Source organism: Trachypithecus francoisi, unplaced genomic scaffold (assembly GCF_009764315.1).
Source record: "Trachypithecus francoisi isolate TF-2019V2 unplaced genomic scaffold, Tfra_2.0 Lachesis_group13, whole genome shotgun sequence".
In the NCBI taxonomy this organism is placed as follows: Eukaryota; Metazoa; Chordata; class Mammalia; order Primates; family Cercopithecidae; genus Trachypithecus; species Trachypithecus francoisi.
The window spans coordinates 21,917,532-21,936,728 of NW_022681458.1; the positions used below are offsets into that span (position 1 = coordinate 21,917,532).

Here is a 19,197-nt window from a genome sequence, read left to right on the forward strand (position 1 = left end):
TGGAAAAAAGTATTTTCCTCTTAATTTGAGCCAAAGCACAATTAGAACTTTTAGTAGTAACTTTTACCTAGAAAATGAATGGAAAATGAAAACACAAAGGTCTGAAAGAGGCCAGATGTCTGATCTGGATCCAGGTGAGTCTGGCTTGCACATATTATGGGACACTGTAGTACCTTTTCCTCATTTCAAGCCTGTTGGGGTATCTTGTCTAAAAGTACTCCTTTTTCAGGTCTAGGACAGGGGTTGGCATACTATGGCCATGGGCCAGTTCTGGCTTGCTGCCTGTTTTTGTAAAGCTCTGTTGGAACACAGCCACCTGATTTGTTTACATATTGTCTGTGGCTGCTTTTGTGCTACAACAGGAGAGTCAAGTAGTTGCAATAGGGACTGGATAGGCCACAAAGGGAAAAATATCGACTATCTGGCCCTTTTTTTTGTTTTGTTTTGTTTTTTTTTTATGGAGTCTTGCTCTGTCGCCCAGGCTGGAGTGCAGTGGTGCGATCTAAGCTCACTGCAAGCTCTGCCTCCTGGGTTGATGCCGTTCTCCCGCCTCAGCCTCCTAAGTAGCTGGGACTACAGGTGCCCACCACCACGCCCAGCTAATTTTTTTGTATTTTTATTAGAGACGGGGTTTCACTGTGTTAACCAGGCTGGTCTCAAACTCCTAAGCTCAAGTGATCCGCCTACCCCGGCCTCCCAAAGTGCTGTGATTACAGGCATGTGCCACCACGTCTGGCTAATTTTTGTAATTTTTGTAGAGACTGGGTTTCATCACGTTGCCCAGGCTGGACTCAAACTCCTAGACTCAAGCACTCCTCCCACCTTGGCTTCCCAAAATGCTGAGATTACAGGCATGACCCACTGTGCCGGCCTAGTTATTTTTTTTGACGGGTTAATGGACACCTTGTGTAGGTGAATTAAATGATTATTCTATATAGCTATACTTTATCATATGAGAGTATTACCCTATTTGTACAGCATTATGGCTGTGTTTGCATTCTTCTTACCTCTTGTTACAAATGGGGTGTGTGGGCTGGGCACAGTGACTCACACCTGTAATCCCAGCAGTTTGGGAGGCTGAGGCAGGCAGATCACCTGAGGTCAGGAGTTTGAGACCAGCCTGACCAACATGGTGAAACCCCGTCTCTACTAAAAATACAAAAATTAACCGGACATTGTGGTGCGTGCCTGTAATCCCAGCTACTCAGGAGGCTGAGGCAGGAGAATTGCTTGAACCTGAGAGGTGGAGGTTGCAGTGAGTCGAGATCGTGCTACTGCATTCCAGCCTGGGCAACATGAGCGAAACTCCTTCTCAAAAAAAAAAAAAAAAGGGTTGTGTGTAGAGTGGGTTGGCTTATACCTTCCTAGGCTAGTTCTTGATAGGGGGCTTGGTTCTGTTTTAACAATAACCTTAGACTACACTGCATTTGTGGGAATAGATTGAAACTCCAGGCTCCTTCTGGGCTATCATGAGCCCTGAAGTGGCTCTTAGTGTCTGTATCTAATTTGACTTTCAAGGGTCTTTACCTTCTGTTGATTTTTGTCTTCTGTTAACGCTTTAGCTAGTGTACTCTGTTTTTGCCACACTTACTTTCTTGAGGGCTACTTGGATCTTCTGCTTTTCTTGTTTGTTTTTTTGTTTTCTTGTTGTTGTTTTGAGATGCAGTCTTGCTCTGTTGCCCAGGCTGGAATACAGTGGCATGATCACAGCTCACTGCAGCCTTGACCTCTTTGGCTCAAGTGATCCTTCCACCTCAGCCTCCTGAGTAGTTGGGATTATAGATGCATTCTACTATGACTGGCTAATGTTAAAAATTCTTTTTTGGTAGAGATGGGGTCTCACTATGTTTCTCAGGCTGCTCTTGAACTCCTGGGCTCAAGTGAATTCCTACCTTGGCCTCCCAGAGTGCTGGGATTATAGGCATGAGCCATCTCAGCTGGTGGGATCTTTTTTTTGAGAAAGAGTCTCACTCTGTCTCCCAGGCTAGAATGCAGTGGTGCAATCTTGGCTCACTGCAACCTCTGCCTCCTGGGTTCAAATGATTCTCATGCCTCAGCCTCTCAAGTGGCTGAGATTACAAGCACCTGCCACCAAGCCCAGTTAATTTTTGCATTTTTAGTAGAGGTGGGGTTTGACCATGTTGGCCATGCTTGTCTCAAACTCCTGACCTCAAGTGACCCACCTGCCCTGGCCTCCCAAAGTGTTGGGATTACAGACATTAGCCACTGCGTCAGCCGCCTTCTTAATATATGTAATTATTGTATGTATGTTTACATTCATGTAAATGGGTTACTTGCCTGTGAAACTATAAGTTTCTGTAAGAACATTTATTTTCAGTATTTTTTCTAATACCTAAACTGAATTGGAGAGTACGTTATAAGAGTCTTTTGGCTAATGGATATCTCTTCCATCAAAGGTCTCCCAGCATTTGATTCGTCCTCTGATGGGCATGAGTCTGGTGTTACAGTGCCAAGTGAGGGAGCTAGCAACATTGCTTCATATGAAAGACTTAGAGATCCAAGACTACCAGGAGAGTGGGGCTACGCTGATTCGAGGTGAGAGGACATTCTTGGAGGAGTCGGGTGGGGAGTGGTATAGATAGTCAAAGAGTCTTAGGAAAGAGGGAGACTTATTTGCATTAGAGAAGTGCTTCCCCCAGGATGCGTGCTGAATACTAATCAGAAACTGGAGTCTTGATACTAGGTGACTCTTTTTTGTTTGTTTGTTTTGGAGATGGAGTCTCACTCTGTCAACTAGGCTGGAGTGTGGTGGGTGATCTCAGCTCACTGCAACCTCCTCCTCCTAGGCTCAAGCGATTCTTCTGCCTCAGCCTCCCGAGTAGCTGGGATTGTGGATGCACGCCACCATGCGTGGCTAATTTTTTTGTATTTTTAATAGAGATGGGGTTTCACCATATTGGTCAGGCTGGTCTCGAACTCGTGACCTCAAGTGATCTGCCTGCCTTGGCCTCCCAAAGTGCTGGAATTACAGGCATGAGCCACTGTGCCTGGCCTGGGTGACACTTTTCTCTGCCTCGAATACCAGACTGGAGCCCAAGTGGCCAATAGAAGCTGTAACTGAGTCCAGACATTCCCTAGGCAATGGTGGGGAAAGACTTTGGAAAGGAGCCAATAGCTATACAGAATTGTACCAGAGCAACATGGACTTGGGAGTTTAGGAAGTTTCATGGCTCCAACTTCAGAGTAAAAATTCAATTTGGCCTTTGTTTTTGTGGCAGGAAAAACTCCTAGAGCAGATGCTACCACCAAACCTGCCCTTTGTTGCTAATCACCCTCTCCCACTACTGTTTGCCCACATGCTCTCAGCCCTTCTTCTCCCACTGAACTAGGTATCTCTGCATGATACACCTTCCTCCTCTTTCCTAAGTAACCCTGTTCTGTTCCCTTTCTATCAGGTAAAAAACTTATCCTATATGACTCATGTTTCTTGTCTCTGTTCCTTCTTATTACAGATCGATTGAAGACAGAACCATTTGAAGAAAATTCCTTCTTGGAACAATTTATGATAGAGGTAAGGTATTTGTTATTTTCTTGTGTGTCTTTGCCCTACTTCCTCTTTCCAGGTGCCTGAGTGGCCACTTGTGTTTTGGGTATTAGGTGGCTTGTGTGGTTGGAATGCCCTTTGTCCAAAAAAGTTGCCCATAGAAAGTCTGATAAGGCTTGAGATGTACTTAGCGAGGATGAGGGGAAGAAGGGGGAAAGAATGGAGGAGGCGAAAGTGGGCTGATTGATACTTATAAAACATCTCTGTTAAAGTACCAGGGATTTCATTTGGAATTCTCTAATCTTGGAAAGGTTGGTTGACCAGTTGTTAAATTTTTGCTTGTTGAGATCTGGTCATAAGGTCTGGACTGTAGAGCAGAAGGGTAGGTGTCATTACTTGTCTAGGCCCTTTCAGGATCCAGTAGGAGACGAAGGTAAAAAGCTTAGGGCTACCATTTGGGAGCTGTCTTGTGGGCACAGTAGGTTGTGGAAAATCACAGTGTTTATACAAGGGGACTGGCAAAGGAATGAATGGGGAGTAGATAATTGTGGCCTGTCAGAAGCTCCTGCCTAGGTTTCCCTTCTAAGGATTGAGCTCAGCCAAAAGAAACATCTATTAAATGCCAAATAGGGAAAGTATTAATAATAGTGACCTTTGATTATGCCAGTCAGTATTGATCTTCTTCCCTCACTCTTCTATGACTTGTTGGTTATACAGTTAGTACCTTAGTATTATTGCCCCATTTTCTTTTTTCTTTTTCTTTTCTTTTTTTTTTTTGAGATGGAGTTTCGCTCTTGTTGTCCAGGCTGGAGTGCAATGTGCGATCTCGGCTCACCACAACCTCCGCCTCCCAGGTTCAAGCAATTCTCCTGCCTTAACCTCCTGAGTAGCTGGGATTACAGGCGTGTACCACCACACCCAGCTAATTTTGTATTTTAGTAGAGATGGGATTTCTCCAAGTTGGTCAGGCTGGTCTGGAACTCCTGACCTCAGGTGACCACCCGCCTCGGCCTCCCAAAGTGCTGGGATTACAAGTGTGAGCCACTGCGCCCAGTGTATTGCCCCATTTTCTAATTATATATATTACCCAAGTTGGTACTTTATCATGTAAGTAAATAATGCTATTATAATCTGGTGTTATATATAGATTATTTATATTTCTGCATTGTCTTCTGGATTAATTTGTAAGCCCTTTGTGGACGGGGTCTCTGTCCCATACCTCTTTTGAACCCTAAATTAGCACTTTTTAAAGGGCTAGGCATAAAGCAAGTATTCTTTTTTTTTTTTTTTTTTTTTTTTTTTTTTTGAGACGGAGTCTCGCTCTGTCGCCCAGGCTGGAGTGCAGTGGCCGGATCTCAGCTCACTGCAAGCTCCGCCTCCCGGTTTACGCCATTCTCTCGCCTCAGCCTCCCGAGTAGCTGGGACTACAGGCGCCCGCCATCTCGCCCGGCTAATTTTTTGTATTTTTTTAGTAGAGACGGGGTTTCACCGTGTTAGCCAGGATGGTCTCGATCTCCTGACCTCGTGATCCGCCCGTCTCAGCCTCCCAAAGTGCTGGGATTACAGGCTTGAGCCACCGCGCCCGGCCAGCAAGTATTCTTTATTTGGAACCTCCCGTTCTGCCTCTGCGCATTGACTGAGCTACAATGCTTGGGGTCTAAACACTAAATGCAAAAAATGTGAGGTAGGTGCTTAGTCCAGGTACTGAAGCAATTGTAAGTCTGGAGAAGAAGAAAAACTTGTATTACTAAGTCCTGAAACAGAAAAGGTTTCAAGTCTTTTTGTTGTTGTTGTTGTTGTTTTGTTTTGTTTCTTTTGAAATGGAGTCTCACTTGCTCTGTCACCCAGACTGGAGTACCATGGCACAATCTTGGCTCACTGCAACCTCCCTCTCCCGGGTTCAAGCAATTCTTCTGCCTCAGCGTCCCAAGTAGCTGGGATTACAGGCACGCACCGCCACACCCAACTAATTTTTGTATTTTTAGTAGAAACGGGATTTCACCATGTTGATCAGGCTGGTCTTGAACTTCTGGCCTCAAGTGATCCACCCTCCTTGACCTCCCAAAATGCTGGGATTATAGATGTGAGCCACCATGCCCAGCCTAGAAAAGGTTTCAAGTTTTTATGGGTAAAGAGAGACTGTTAAACCTAAACTTGTGACTGAGAGAGATTTCTTAGGCCATTTTTCTCTTAGATAGCTTCCCCTGTCTATAAGTTTAGGTATTAAGGCTGGGGATAACATACTGGTTCCCTGCCTCATCCCCTTAGTTAAGCACTGCAAGGCTTGTTCTTAGCTCAGTAGAGAGGTCTCTTCCTGATCTAGTGCCTGCATACCTATCCAGCTTGACTTCTTAACATTTTTCTCTATGTACTTTATGCCTTAGCTATATGGAATGACTTTTAATTTCCCCAAATGCTGTATTATCTTATCTTTAGATACACATTCTTCCCATGATCTAGAATGCCCAATGTTCTGGCCTTATCTAACTTGTAAACTTTTTTTTTTTTTTTTTTTGAGACAGAGTCTCGCTCTGTCGCCCAGGCTGGAGTGCAGTGGCGTGATCTCGGCTCACTGCAAGCTCCGCCTTCCGGGTTCACGCCATTCTCCTGCCTCAGCCTCCCGAGTAGCTGGGACTACAGGCGCCAGTCACCATGCCCGGCTAAGTTTTTGTATTTTTAGTAGCGATGGGGTTTCACTGTGGTCTCAATCTCCTGACCTTGTGATCCGCCCACTTCGGCCTCCCAAAGTGCTGGGATTAAAGGCATGAGCCACCGTGCCTGGCCCTAACTTGTAAACTTCTGTTAATCTTCTAGATGTCAGCTTCACATTGTTTGGGAGACCTTTCTGTACTCTGCTTGTAAGGACTATTCTTCTTCCCTGCTGCTATAGTACCTTGGATTATACCTCTGTTTTACCTCTTATAACATTGTAATATTATTGTTTGTACATTTGCAAGGCTATGGCTTTCTCCTGCACTGATCTGTGGACTCTCTGAGGCAAGGACCATGCTGAATGCATTTCTATATCCCCAGCACTGTGCATGGTGCCTACAGGTAGTAAGTCTTCAGTAAGTTTGGATTAATATTTTGATAAGTCTAAGCTAGGGGAATTTTATAAAAATTATGACAGTGTGGCCTGTGGATATAATGTTACTTTTTTTTGGCTGGAGTGCAGTGGGGTGATCTCAGTTCACTGCAACCTCTGCCTCCCGGGTTCAAGAGATTCTTGTGCCTCAGCCTCCTGAGTAGCTGGGATTACAGGTGTGCCCCACCACGCCCTGCTAATTTTTGTATTTTTAGTAGAGGCAGGGTTTCACCATGTTGGCCAGGCTGGTTTTGAATGCCTGGCCTCATGCAGTCCATCCACCTTGGCCTCCCAAAGTGCTGAGATTACAGGCATGTAATTACAGCCACTGCACCTGGCTCAGTGTTGCTTATTAGACCTGTATTTGGGGTCTTCAGTTATTCTCATGGCTTATTTTGCAGCTTTGGATAAATCACTTCTCATTTGTAAAATTGGAGGCTCATCGTTTTCATACTATAGGTTGGGAGGAGTCCTGCAGAATTGAATGAGAAAGCATATAGAATTTAGGTGGCAGCACAGGAAGAGTATTAGTGTTTTGGAACCAGCTACTTAAAGAATACTGGTCCTGTAGGTTCTGGGTGGATCAATCTTATAGACTTGTAGAATTTTATTTTATCTGGAAAGGAAGTGAGAGATAGGTAGTTGTAGTTATAGCTTTCTATTTTATAGATGAAGAAGTTGAGCCTCAGAGAGGTTAAGTGACTTGCCTAAGGTCATATAGCTGTAGCTTTATGTTTAGGACTTCCCACATTTCTTGACACATAGTCTAGGATTATCTCTGTTTTGTTTTGCTACTTTAACTGGTTGTACACACCAATTAGGAGAGACATAAGGGCTGGGATAATATGGAATTCTTATGACCTCTGGGGTCATTGCACTGTCCTCAGAATGTCCTGTATAGCTGCTAGAACTGAAAGGTTTCCTACTGGGGCTGTAGAACTTCTTATGACTACTGCATCTTTTTAGTTACTCTGCTTGCCCGGGGTCCTACAAACAGGACACAGAAGGGTCATGGGGTCACCCAAGACTGAACTGAAAGGATGTGCCATCAAAATAAGCAACATGGAATAGGAAGATAAACAAACCAGGGAGAGAGCTCGGGATGAAGGCACAGGGGGGCCAGGGCTGGTGTCAGAGGGCCATGCGGTCATTGCCTGGGGTCAGTTTTTAAAATTCTCATTGAGATTATTACTAGGCAAGAGGCTATAGACAATAAGGCATAGGGGGCAGTAGGCCAGACAGGTTGCTAGGATACTAAGGCTCGGGAAAATAAGAATTGAGCAGGGGTTACTTCTCCCTATTTGGTCCTTTTGTTTTTCTACTCTCTCTAAGAGCCTCTGATTTCTCAATTCTGGGGAACCCAAGGAGCCAATTGATAGTGGCCTAACTAGAGGGGGAATACTGACAATATTGACTTAAGTCAAGGCTGGGTGGGGTGCCTGTTGGCATGATCTTCATGGAGGCCAAGAACCCTTTATAGGGCATTTTGTAGGACTGGGAGTTGAGAGGCATCTTTAGGAGTGAAAGAAGAGTCAGGGACTTAGGGACTGTTGTTACACGGCAGTAGGAACCGTATGAAAAAGGAAGTTTAGGATGACTGGGCAGAGCCCACTCTCAGTCTAGTCCACTGGAGGGAGTTCCTTCCCCTGGCCCTGTCCATGCCTCGCTCTCTCCATCTGGTTGCCATCAGGCTGTGTGGCTGCTGGCGGGCTCTTTATTTATTTATCCCAGTGTAATGGGGTGAGGAGGGAGCTGGCCTAAGGCTGGCATTCCAAGGCCATGCCACTGAGCCACAGGCGGTTTGCATGGGTGTGTGAGTCACTGGGGCTGCATGCTGCTCAAACCAGACGCGGCCAGGCTCAGGGACAGCAGGCAGCCCAAAATAGAGCCCCGCCCTCTACAGCTGGCAACCCCTGGCTAGGAATCGGCTCTTGACACCAAAACCTGGGCAGTTGCATGAAGTTGGCTTCCTTTGGTAGGGGTCCCTTAGCAGAGATGGAGATTTTGCAATTCTTTCCTCCTCTTTCTTCATAGGAGGGTATTCAGCATAGCAGTCGTTCTTACTGCTGCATTCTGAATGCCTTATAAGTCTTAAATATTATCTGTTCAGTATAATACCTTAGCTAAGAAATTAGGGGGCTATAGGTAATGTTGATTTGACTTAGCATCCTAAATGCAGCCATAGTTGTTATATTCTGTCTAGTTTTAGTTACTGTCTTCAGCTCCTGTCTGGTTGCAGCCTGATTCTAGAGCAGATACTTTAAGCTATGAAGATAGTCACTGCTGCTCTTATGAAGCAACAGCTTATATCACTTGGGGAAGATGGGCAATGCTTTAACTTGAAAATTGCCGTCCTTTTAAGCTTGTTCACAGTTCTACTTGGTTTCTTTGGCTGGCTCTCCATCTTCTGCCTGCCTCTTAAAGGTTAGTGTTTCCCAGGATCAGGTCCCTGATCCTCTGACGCTACACTTTTGTTCCTCTGGGTCGTCTCCTCTAGACACCAGTGTCAACTATTGTTGGTACATCACTGAATACCAATTTTATATCTCCACTGTGTTTTAGGCCCATATTTCTTTCTGCATATTTGGCATTTCCACCTGGATGTCCCACATAAAGCACATCCTGAACATGTCCAAAATGAATTATCTACTCCCCCAGACTATTTCTCTTATATTCCTTAAGTTGGGGAATTATACCATTATCCGTTCAGTTTTCTAAGCTAGAAATTTGGGAGTCACCCACTTTCCTCTTTGTCCTTACTTTCAAAGCCTAATTTATTGACTGTCTTTTGAATCTGCCTGTCTTCTCTATTCCAGCTTCCGTTGTCTGAGATTAGCCATTTTTCTCTCCCCTTTCCCCCACTCACCCCCGCCTTTTTTTTTTTGAGACCAAGTCTCACTCTGTTGTCCAAGCTGGAGTACAGTGGCATGATCTCAGCTCACTGTAACCTCTGCCTCCTGGGTTCAAGCGATTCTCATGCCTCAGCCTCCTGAGTAGCTGGGAACACAGGCTTGAGCTACCACACCTGGCTAATTTTTGTATTTTTTGTAGAGATGGAGTTTCACCATGTTGGCCAGGCTGGTCTTGAACTCCTGACCTCAGGTGATCCACCTTCCTCGGCCTCCCAAACTGTTAGGATTACAAGTGTGAGCCACTGTGCTTGGCCTTTCTGTCCCTTTTTTGGCTTGACCATGCAGCAGCCTCCTAACTTGTCTCCTGGTCAGTTCTTATTCCCCTGCAGTTGAACTTGTAGTTTTGTCAGAGTGATGTCTTTGAAACCCAAACTTGAATATGCCACTTTTTTGCTTAGAATCCTTTAGTGGTTCCCAGTTTCCTACAGGATAAAGTTCAAACTCCTTGCACGCCACACATGATCATTTATGATTTGATCCTGTTGACCTCTTCAGCCTGCTCCTCTGGCATTCCACTATAGCGCCTTTAAATACCATCTTGTGATGAATCCCACATTTATTCTTCACTGTAGATCTTACCCTGAAACTCCAGACTGCTTGTTCAACATTTTCATGAAGAAGTCTAAAAAATATCTTAAATTCAACATGTCCAAAATTGAACTTCCAGTCTTATGCCCAGATTTGCTTTTCCAACAACCCCTTCCCATCTAAGTTGATGGAAGTTTCATTCTTTCACTTTTAGTTGGGTGAAAAAACCTTGGAGTCATCCTGACTGCTGTCCTCTCACTTCCTACAGTCAGTCCATCAGGAAATCCTGTTGGCTCTACCTTAAAACTATGCCCATATTCCCATCTCTGCTGCTACCATACTGGAGCCACCATCATCTCCTACCTGCATTATGGCAAAAACCTCCTCACTGGTATCCTGCAGCTACTCCTACCTCTCCTGGCCTATTATCAACAAAGCAATCTTATTAAGTTACAAGGCACATCATGATATTCTTCTGCTCAAAGCCCTTCACTGGCTTAACACTTCATGTATAGAGTAAAATTCAAAGACTTCACCATGGCCTGTAAAACCCTATATGATCTTATAGAACTCTCTTACCTTTCTTACCTCATTTCCTACAGTTCTCCCTCATTCACTCCACTGCATACACACTGGCCTCTTGCTGTTTTTCCAACACTCTAAGCATGCACTGCCTTTAGTCCTTTACATTGATTGTTCCCACCACCTGGAATGTTCTTTCTTCAGATATTTGTGTGGCCAACTTCCTCACTTCCTTAAAGTCTGTAGTAGTTATCCATTGTTGTGTAACAAATTGTCCCAAAATGTAATGGCTTAAAATAACACACATGGTTATTGCATGGTTTCTGAGAGTCAGGTATCTGGGAGCAGCTTAGTGGGTGTGATTCTGGCTCAGCATCTCTCATGAGTTGCAGTCAATATGTCAGCTGGTAAATGCAGTCATTGTAAGATCTGGATAATTAATATCCAAGCTTTCTCATGTGGTTATTGGCAGGAGGTGCCATTTCTTGCCACATGGCCTGTCCATAGGGCTACTCACAGGACCTGGTTTCCTCCAGAGCCAGTGATCCAAGAGACAGAGACCAAGGCCGGTTGTGGTGGCTCATACCTGTAATCCCAGCACTTTAGGAGGCCAAGGCGGGCGAGGTCAGGAGTTCAAGACCAACCTGGCCAACATGGCAAAACTCCGTCTCTACTAAAAATACAAAAATTAGCTGGACATGATGGTATACACCTGTAATCCCAGCTACTCAGGAGGCTGAGGTGGGAGAATTGCTTGAACCCGGGAGGCGGAGGTTGCAGTGAGCTGAGATCATACCACTGCACTCCAGCCTGGGTGACAGAATGAGATTCTGTCTCAAAAAAAAAAAAAGAAAGAAAGAAAATGAGAAATGAAACCAAGACCAAATGGACCTGCAGTCCTTTTATAACCTAATTTCAGAAGTTACATTCTATCACTATCTCACTGTATTCTTTTTATTAGAAATGAGTCACTAAGTCTAGGTCACAGTTAAGTGGAGGGTAATTAAACTTCACCTCTTAAGGGGAGCTGTGTCAAAGAATTTGGAGACATAGCTACATAGACTACATCCATCTGCGTGGACTACAGCAATGTCTTTGTTCAAATGTTACCTTCCCAATAGAGTGTACCCTGACCACTCATTTAAAGTTGTAAGCTCCATTTCTCCCCCTTGCACCTTAGAACTCCCATTTCACCTTATCATCCTCTACTTTTTATTTTTTCCATAGCATCTAATTTCCAACATATTGCCATAAAATTTACTTATTTTATTATGCTTATTGTTTATGGTCTATTTCCTGTCTGTTAGAATGTAAGCTCAACAAGTACAAAGATGTATGTTTTGTGCACTGGTCTAGCCCAAGTGCCTAGAACCGTGCCTCCACACATAGTAGGGACTCTATAAGTATTTGTTGAATAGATGAAGGACTCATATCTTCCCACTCTTTTTTTGAATAGGCCTTATGAATAGGCCATCAAATAATCACCTGTTGGTAGCCTTAGACATAGGCAGCCTCACATGTAATAGCTGAATAGCCTATATTCCCATTCTACTACCTGCCTTATTTCTTTGGCATTTATGTTTTCTGAAAGGCAGTCCCAACTTTGGGATGAAGTATATATAAACCTTGAATCTTTTATTATTGAGAAATCCCAGAACCTCTCTTTTTTTAGAGCCAGTTAAGAGACTGACACCTCAAAAGTCAAAAGAATAAGTACCTAACAAAATCCTGGAAAGAAAATTAGTCAGAGAGTCACAAGGGCTCCACTTCCACAGTTGGAAGGGCTACCCTTTTACCATGTACCTGTTGTTCAATAGGTAGAGCAAGCCATAGGATTCAGGGTGTTTTTTAGTATCCTTGTGGGCATCGTAAAGAAGGATAAGTCTAGATGCATGAGAATATGCTCCCTCCTATTGTGTGTGTCGGCTCTCCGACCTAGAAAAACTTGCAGTTAGTTCATCCTTTCAGTATTCGGTCAGGTGCACGTGGGCTGAATGAGGTTCTGTGAGCATATAAGGTATGATAATATTGCCATCAAAGAGCTTACAGTGCTTAGTTAATGATAATAAGGGCCACAGTAATGGAGTGATTAGAAAAAGCTTTCTATAAATGGCAGGACTTGAACTGGGCTTTGATTGAGGTTTTGATTGAAGACTATGTGGAAGGCATTTTAGGTGGGAAGCACGTGGGCAAAAGATGGAAAATAAGAATAAGAATGGATGAGGATTAGTAGAAAATAAAGTTAGCAAGATAATAACTTGAGGCTAAATTGTGAGGGCCTTGAATGTTGGGCTGGCAGATTAGTGTTTTATTCTGAAAGTGGTTTTTAGCTTTTTTTTTTTTTTTTTTTTGCCTGTAACATTTCTCCACTTAGTTCAGTTGTTAACAACTGTCATTATGTGCAGTGATTCTCAAGCAGGGACACATCTCCTAGGAAGGAGATGGGGCACATTCTCCTTGCACTTATTAATTACTGTTGCAGATAGTGGGAAGCCATTGAAAATTTTGACTGGAGAATTAACATATGAAGGTAATCTTTAGGAAGATTAGGCTCTTGGTCATATGCTTATGTGATTTGAAGAATAGTGATGCCATTGATAGACTAGGAAGATCATGGGTGGGGTCGGTTAAACTGTGGGCATATAAAAGAATGGTTTTCCTTATTAAAAATATGAATGTACCAGTATTTGAGCTCTGGAATGAAGGCTTATTCATTCCAGAATGAAATCTGGAATGAAAATCTCCAGGGAGGAAGGTATGGCTGTGCATGTTTCTCAACTACATTTTTTTTTCTAAATTTCGCCTTCTCTTCTGATTCCTGTAGTAACCAGGAGTCACCACTTCTTCTTCTTCTTCTTTTTTTTTTTCTCAAGAATAGCTAAAAAGACTTCTTTCTTTATTTCCCTTTTGCAAAGGTTTATAAGGGCTTATGCTTTCAAAAGGAAATTTGTTAAAAATTTTAAAGTAATTTTTTTTTCTTCTTTTTTTTGTTGAGATGGAGTCTCTCTCTGTTGCCCAGGCTAGAGTGCAATGGCATAATCTCTTACTGCAAGCTCTGCCTCCTGGGTTCATGCCATTCTCCTGCCTCAGCCTCACGAGTAGTTGGGACTACAGGCGCCCGCCACCATGCCTGGCTAATTTTGTTTTGTATTTTTAGTAGAGCCAGAGTTTCACCATGTTAGCCAGGATGGTCTCGATCTTCTGACCTCGTGATCTGCGCGCCTTGGCTTCCCAAAGTGCTGGGATTACAGGTGTGAGCCACTGTGCCCAGCATTTTAAAGTAATTTTTTAAAAAATTGTTAACATTTTGAGAGAGAACAAAAAGGAAATCAATATAGAAAGTACAAATGGGGCCGGGAGTGGTGGCTCAGTTCTGTAATCCCAACACTTTGGGAGGCTGAGGTGGGCAGATCAGTTGAGGTCGCGAGTTTGAGATCAGCCTGGCCAACATAGCGAAACCCCATCTCTACTAAAAATAAGAAAACTAGCTGGGTGCAGTGGTGGGTGCCTGTAATCCCAGCTACTCAGGAGGCTGAAGCAGGAGAATCACTTGAACATGGGAGGCGGAGGTTGCAGTGAGCTGAGATTGTGCCACTGCACTCCAGCCTGGGCAACAGAGCAAAACTCCATCTCAAAGAAACAAGCAAATCAAGAAACCAAGTAGGGGCTAGGCGTGGTGGCACACGCCTGTAATCCCAACAGTTTGGGAGGCTGAAGTGGGTGGATCACAGGAGGTCAGGAGTTTGAGATGAGTCTGGCCAACATGGTAAAACTCCATCTCTACTAAAAATACAAAAATTAGCTGGGCTTGGTGGCACAGGCCTGTGATCGCAGCTACTTGGGAGACTGAGGGAGGAGAATCGCTTGAACTCTGGAGACTGAGGTTGCAGTGAACCAAGATTACATTGCTGCACTCCAGCCTGGGTGACAAAGAGAGACCTTATCTCAAAAAAAAAAAAAAAAAAGAAAAGAAAAGAAACCAAGAGGGAATACATTATGAGAAAGACACTGTCTCAAAAAAAGAATGAAAGAGGACAAAGTGGGTAAAAATTATCCATTTTGGGTTTCTGATTCTAAGAATCCCAGTAGCAAAGGACTTTCCCATATCAAATTCTCTTATCCTAAAAAATCTCAAAACCAGATATTACAAAATCATATATCTACAGGGGCCAGTCATATTACATAAATATGTATATCAGGCTGGATAGAAGACAATAGAGAGTTGTAGGGGCCTGTGGAAAACAAAATCATGCATGTTCCTATATCTAGATCCAGATAGGCTAGCACAGTTTAACAGACTCCGCTCCAGGGGGTTGTATATCTTACTTCACTCAAAGGAAGTTACCAGCTCTGCCAAATTGAAAACTGTTTTTTCCTCTGTTTTGCTCCACCAAATCCACCATCAGTCTCTCATTTGGTTTATTTATTTATTTATTTTCTAATAGAGACAGGATCTCGCTACGTTGCCGAGGGCTGGTCTTGAACTCTTGGCTCAAGCAATTCGCCTGCCACGGCCTCCCAAATGCTGGGATTATAGGCGTGAGCCATTCTTACTTGCTTTAAATCTCCAGTCTGAGAAATCTGGTTCAGATTTGATTTGTGAGGCAGTGATGATTGATGTTTGATGTCTTACTTCTTTTTTTTTTTTTTTGAGAAGGAATCTCACTCTGTCCCCTAGACTGGAGTGCAGTGGGTGATCTCAGCTCACTGCACCCTCTGCCTCCTGGGTTCAAACAATTCTCTTGCCTCAGCTCCCGAGTTGCTGGGATTACAGGCACTTGCCACAATGCCTGGCTAATTTTTTTTTATTTTTGGTAGAGACAAGGTTTCACCATGTTGGCCAAGCTGGTCTCAAACTCCTGACCTTGAGTGATCTGCCCGCCTTGGCCTCCCAAAGTGCTGGGATTACAGGCATGAGCCACTGTGCCTGGACTTGATGTCTTACTTCTGACAAATACCTAGCCCTTTTGGGCCTAACCTATAAGCTTCATGTACCTCCAGAGATTTTTGTGAAGATTTACACAGTTGAGTCTCCCTCCTCTTCCCCCTAGTAGAAGAAGGGTTTCATAAAAATCCCTTTGTTACAGTATGGTCATTTAACAATGCCTTAGCCTATTTTTTACAAAATCAATGGCTTATTCATAATTAGACTTAATTTGAAAACATAAGATGAAGATATTTTTTCACATACACATTGAATATATACATATATTTATTTATTTATTTATTTATTTTTTCACTGAGACAGAGTTTTGCTCTTGTTGCCCGGCTGGAGTGCAATGGCGCAATCTCGGCTCACTGCAACCTCCGCCTTCCAGTTTCAAGCGATTCTCCTGCCTCAGCCTCCCAAATAGCTGGGATTACAGGAGCCCACCACACCACACCCGACTAATTTTTGTATTTTTAGTAGAGACGGGGTTTCACCATGTTGGCCAGGCTGGTCTCGAACTCCTGACCTCGTGATCCACCCACCTTGGTCTCCCAAAATGCTGGGATTACAGGCGTGAGCCACCGCACCTGGCCACATGTTGAATTTAAATGGATTATGGGACATATAAGTGAGAATGCCTAGGAAAGAGTTGAAAAAGTACAGTTGAAGCTCAGGTAGAAAAAAAGGATCTACAGAAATAGATTTGAGAATCTTCTACAAAGAAGTGATATTTGATGCCATGAGAATGGATGGATCTTTAACTGGGAAGAGTATGGAAAAAAGAACAAAGACCCAAAGATTGAGATTTGGGGAACAGTCATAACTGGAAGGAGTAATAGGAGCCAGTGATGGAAATGTGAGACAGGAAGATAATCAGAATAGCATAGTAGATTAGCCAAGAAAGGGTAACTAACAAATATAAAGTCCGTACTCTGTGTGTGCTAGACACAGGTGCTTTATCTAAGTTATAACTTAATCCTTACAACAAACCTATGGGCTAGGTGATATCTTCACTTGAAAGATAAAGAAGCAGAGGCTCAGTGGTGAACTAATTTGCCTAAGGCCATTCAGTTGATTTACCCATATTTGTCTTGACTCAAATCCCGTGCTATTTCCATCACCAAGGATGGCCTCAGTGTCATGTGCAGGAGAGGGACCAAAGAGAAGGGGTAACTGACTGACAGAGGAAAGGCCATTAGGCAGTTCATGGTCTTGGGCAATATCAGAAGAAAGCAGGCTGTTAAAGAACGATGAATGGATAAGGCAATGGAGACAATGAGCGTAGAACTCTTCTCCAGAGATAGCTGGAGAGCTAGAAGCAGTTAAGCGAAATAAGATGGAAAGATGCATATGTGTTTGAAGGCAAAGGAGAAACCAGTAAAAAAGGAAAATTTTATGCTGATGAAGGGAAAGGAATGGTGTGGTGTTGAGCCAAGTGGAAGGATTAGTTCTTTCTCTGGGATTTGTGGATGGCATGAAGGGATGGGCAGTACTTTGAAGATAGATGACTAGATTTCTGCATAATTCCAGCTTCTTTCCCCCAGGAGAGGCAGCCTTTTCATCCAATCATTTTTAAAGTCTTTTCCAAGGGCATTTAATTTCCCTGACTTAAAAAGAGAGTCAGATAGTTAAATGACCTTTCTGTTATGACAGAAATAGTGAAAGGGACAGAAGTAAAAGCACAAGCTATATTATTTTCCTCTTCTGAACTCTCAATGCTTTCTCTTTCCTGTGTCACTTATCACTTTTGCCTCATATTCTAAGAATTGCTGTACTTATCTCCCTGTTAGTTTACAGAGTACTCAAGGGCAGAACTGTCTTGCTCATTTTGTGTCTTCTTGTAATTTCTAACTCTACCTCAGGGCCTTGTAGATAGAAGGTACCTGGTTGTAGGCTTTTTAAAGGTGGTGGCATGAGAGGAATCTCTCACATTGGGACATGTTGTCTCTGGTTGTAGAAATTAGGAGAAAACAAAGAAAGTATCAAACAACTGACCTCTAAGTTTTACCTGGTCTGTTGGCTTCATAATTTTAACAGTATACCCAAAGTGTTCTCTTGTATCCTTCACTTACGGGTGATATTTCTTTTGCATAGTGGGCCACATTGAAAAGTGAGAGTTCTGGCCGGGCGCGGTGGCTCAAGCCTGTAATCCCAGCACTTTGGGAGGCCGAGACGGGCGGATCACAAGGTCAGGAGATCGAGACCATCCTGGCTAACATGGTGAAACCCCGTCTCTACTAAAAAATACAAAAAACTAGCCGGGCGAGGTGGCGGGCGCCTGTAGTCCCAGCTACTCGGGAGGCTGAGGCAGGAGAATGGCGTAAACCCGGGAGGCGGAGTTTGCAGTGAGCTGAGATCCGGCCACTGCACTCCAGCCCGGGAGACAGAGCGAGACTCCGTCTCAAAAAAAAAAAAAAAAGAAAAGTGAGAGTTCTATAAAGACTGAGTCCTGTAGGTTGGCAGCTTAGCTGTCCAGTATTTAGGAAATGAGACTGCAGGATTCACGGACATCCTTGTTATCTTCCATAAGGGAATTGTGAAGGGAGAAATTGCCAGAAGATCCCAGAATAACTTTTTTCATTCAGTGTGGGAGATCTTTGGTCTATTTGTTTTTCTATTTAGAAGTTTAAACTCTTTGTGGACAGTACTTATTAAGCCCATTGAAGATATGAAACTTGATGGAATTATACTGAAGAGTTAAAACATGTTTTCTGCCCTTAAAAATGGCCTTTTGATGGAGATTAAACTGCTGGAATTTACATATCTACAATGAATATTCTAAATACATTTTATATATATAGTACATATATAGTATATATAGTACATATATATCGTATATACAGTACATATATAGTATATATAGTACATATATAGTATATATAGTACATACATATAGTATGTGTATGTGTGTGTATATATATATATATAGTACCTGAGAGGAGGAAGAAATGGATTCATTTGGCATTTGGATGGGATCTGGGGTTCATAGCAGGTCAGTTTGGGAAAAGTATTTTTGGAAGAAGTTACTCTTGAGGTAAGAGTTCAGAGGAATATTATGTGGAGAATGGCTGCTAAAGGAAAAGACACAGCTAGATCTTTCACTGAGTTACACAATCTAAGGGGCTTTCCTGAAGTGTGGTGGTTTGAGGGAATCCTTTAAAAGCTCTTTGGCTTTTGTTAATCTTATGCTTGAAGCCTGAGCAGTTCTGATGCTATGCATTGCTCTCTCAGAATCTTTTACTCCAGAGAACCCCTTCTAATTTGGTATGGGTAAAGCTAGCAATGAAGAGAAATTCTGAGATGGGATAATACTGCTTGGTTTAAAGAAGGAATAGTTAATGGCAACTGCATTCTGTTTTCTGCAACCGCCAGCACCTAGGGGAAGAGCATAGTGAAATTGCTGAGTTTAGTGAGTATATAGGAAATGCAAGTCTTAAGCAGAGTATCACCCCTAAATTTGGGGTAACCTCTCATACTGAGGTGTAAAGAAGAATCAATATAAAATGGATAAGATTAGCTCTCTGCAGAGTAATCTATCCAACAGTTAATAAATACATTGCTCATGAAACTAGATTATAAATCTCAAGGGCCTGGGCCAGTATCTCAATGAAGGAAATTACAGCCTCTTAAATATTTTGTCCAGATTAGAGCCATGGAATTTTGAAGTGACTTTATCAATCTAAGGCTATATCAAGCTACTCTCTTTTACTTATGT

At 43.1% G+C, this 19,197-nt stretch overlaps 1 protein-coding gene across 3 annotated transcripts in view; it reads left to right on the forward strand.

Annotated features, from left to right (window-relative positions):
• NHEJ1 (non-homologous end joining factor 1) overlaps positions 1 to 19,197 on the forward strand; it is a 94,731-nt gene that overhangs the window by 11,381 nt on the left and 64,153 nt on the right. For all 3 annotated transcript variants that reach the window (XM_033230192.1, XM_033230194.1, XM_033230191.1), the window contains exons 4-5: positions 2,418 to 2,556; positions 3,474 to 3,532. In XM_033230192.1, coding sequence (XP_033086083.1) covers positions 2,418 to 2,556; positions 3,474 to 3,532 — 198 coding nt within the window. The remainder of the gene's footprint in view (positions 1 to 2,417; positions 2,557 to 3,473; positions 3,533 to 19,197) is intronic.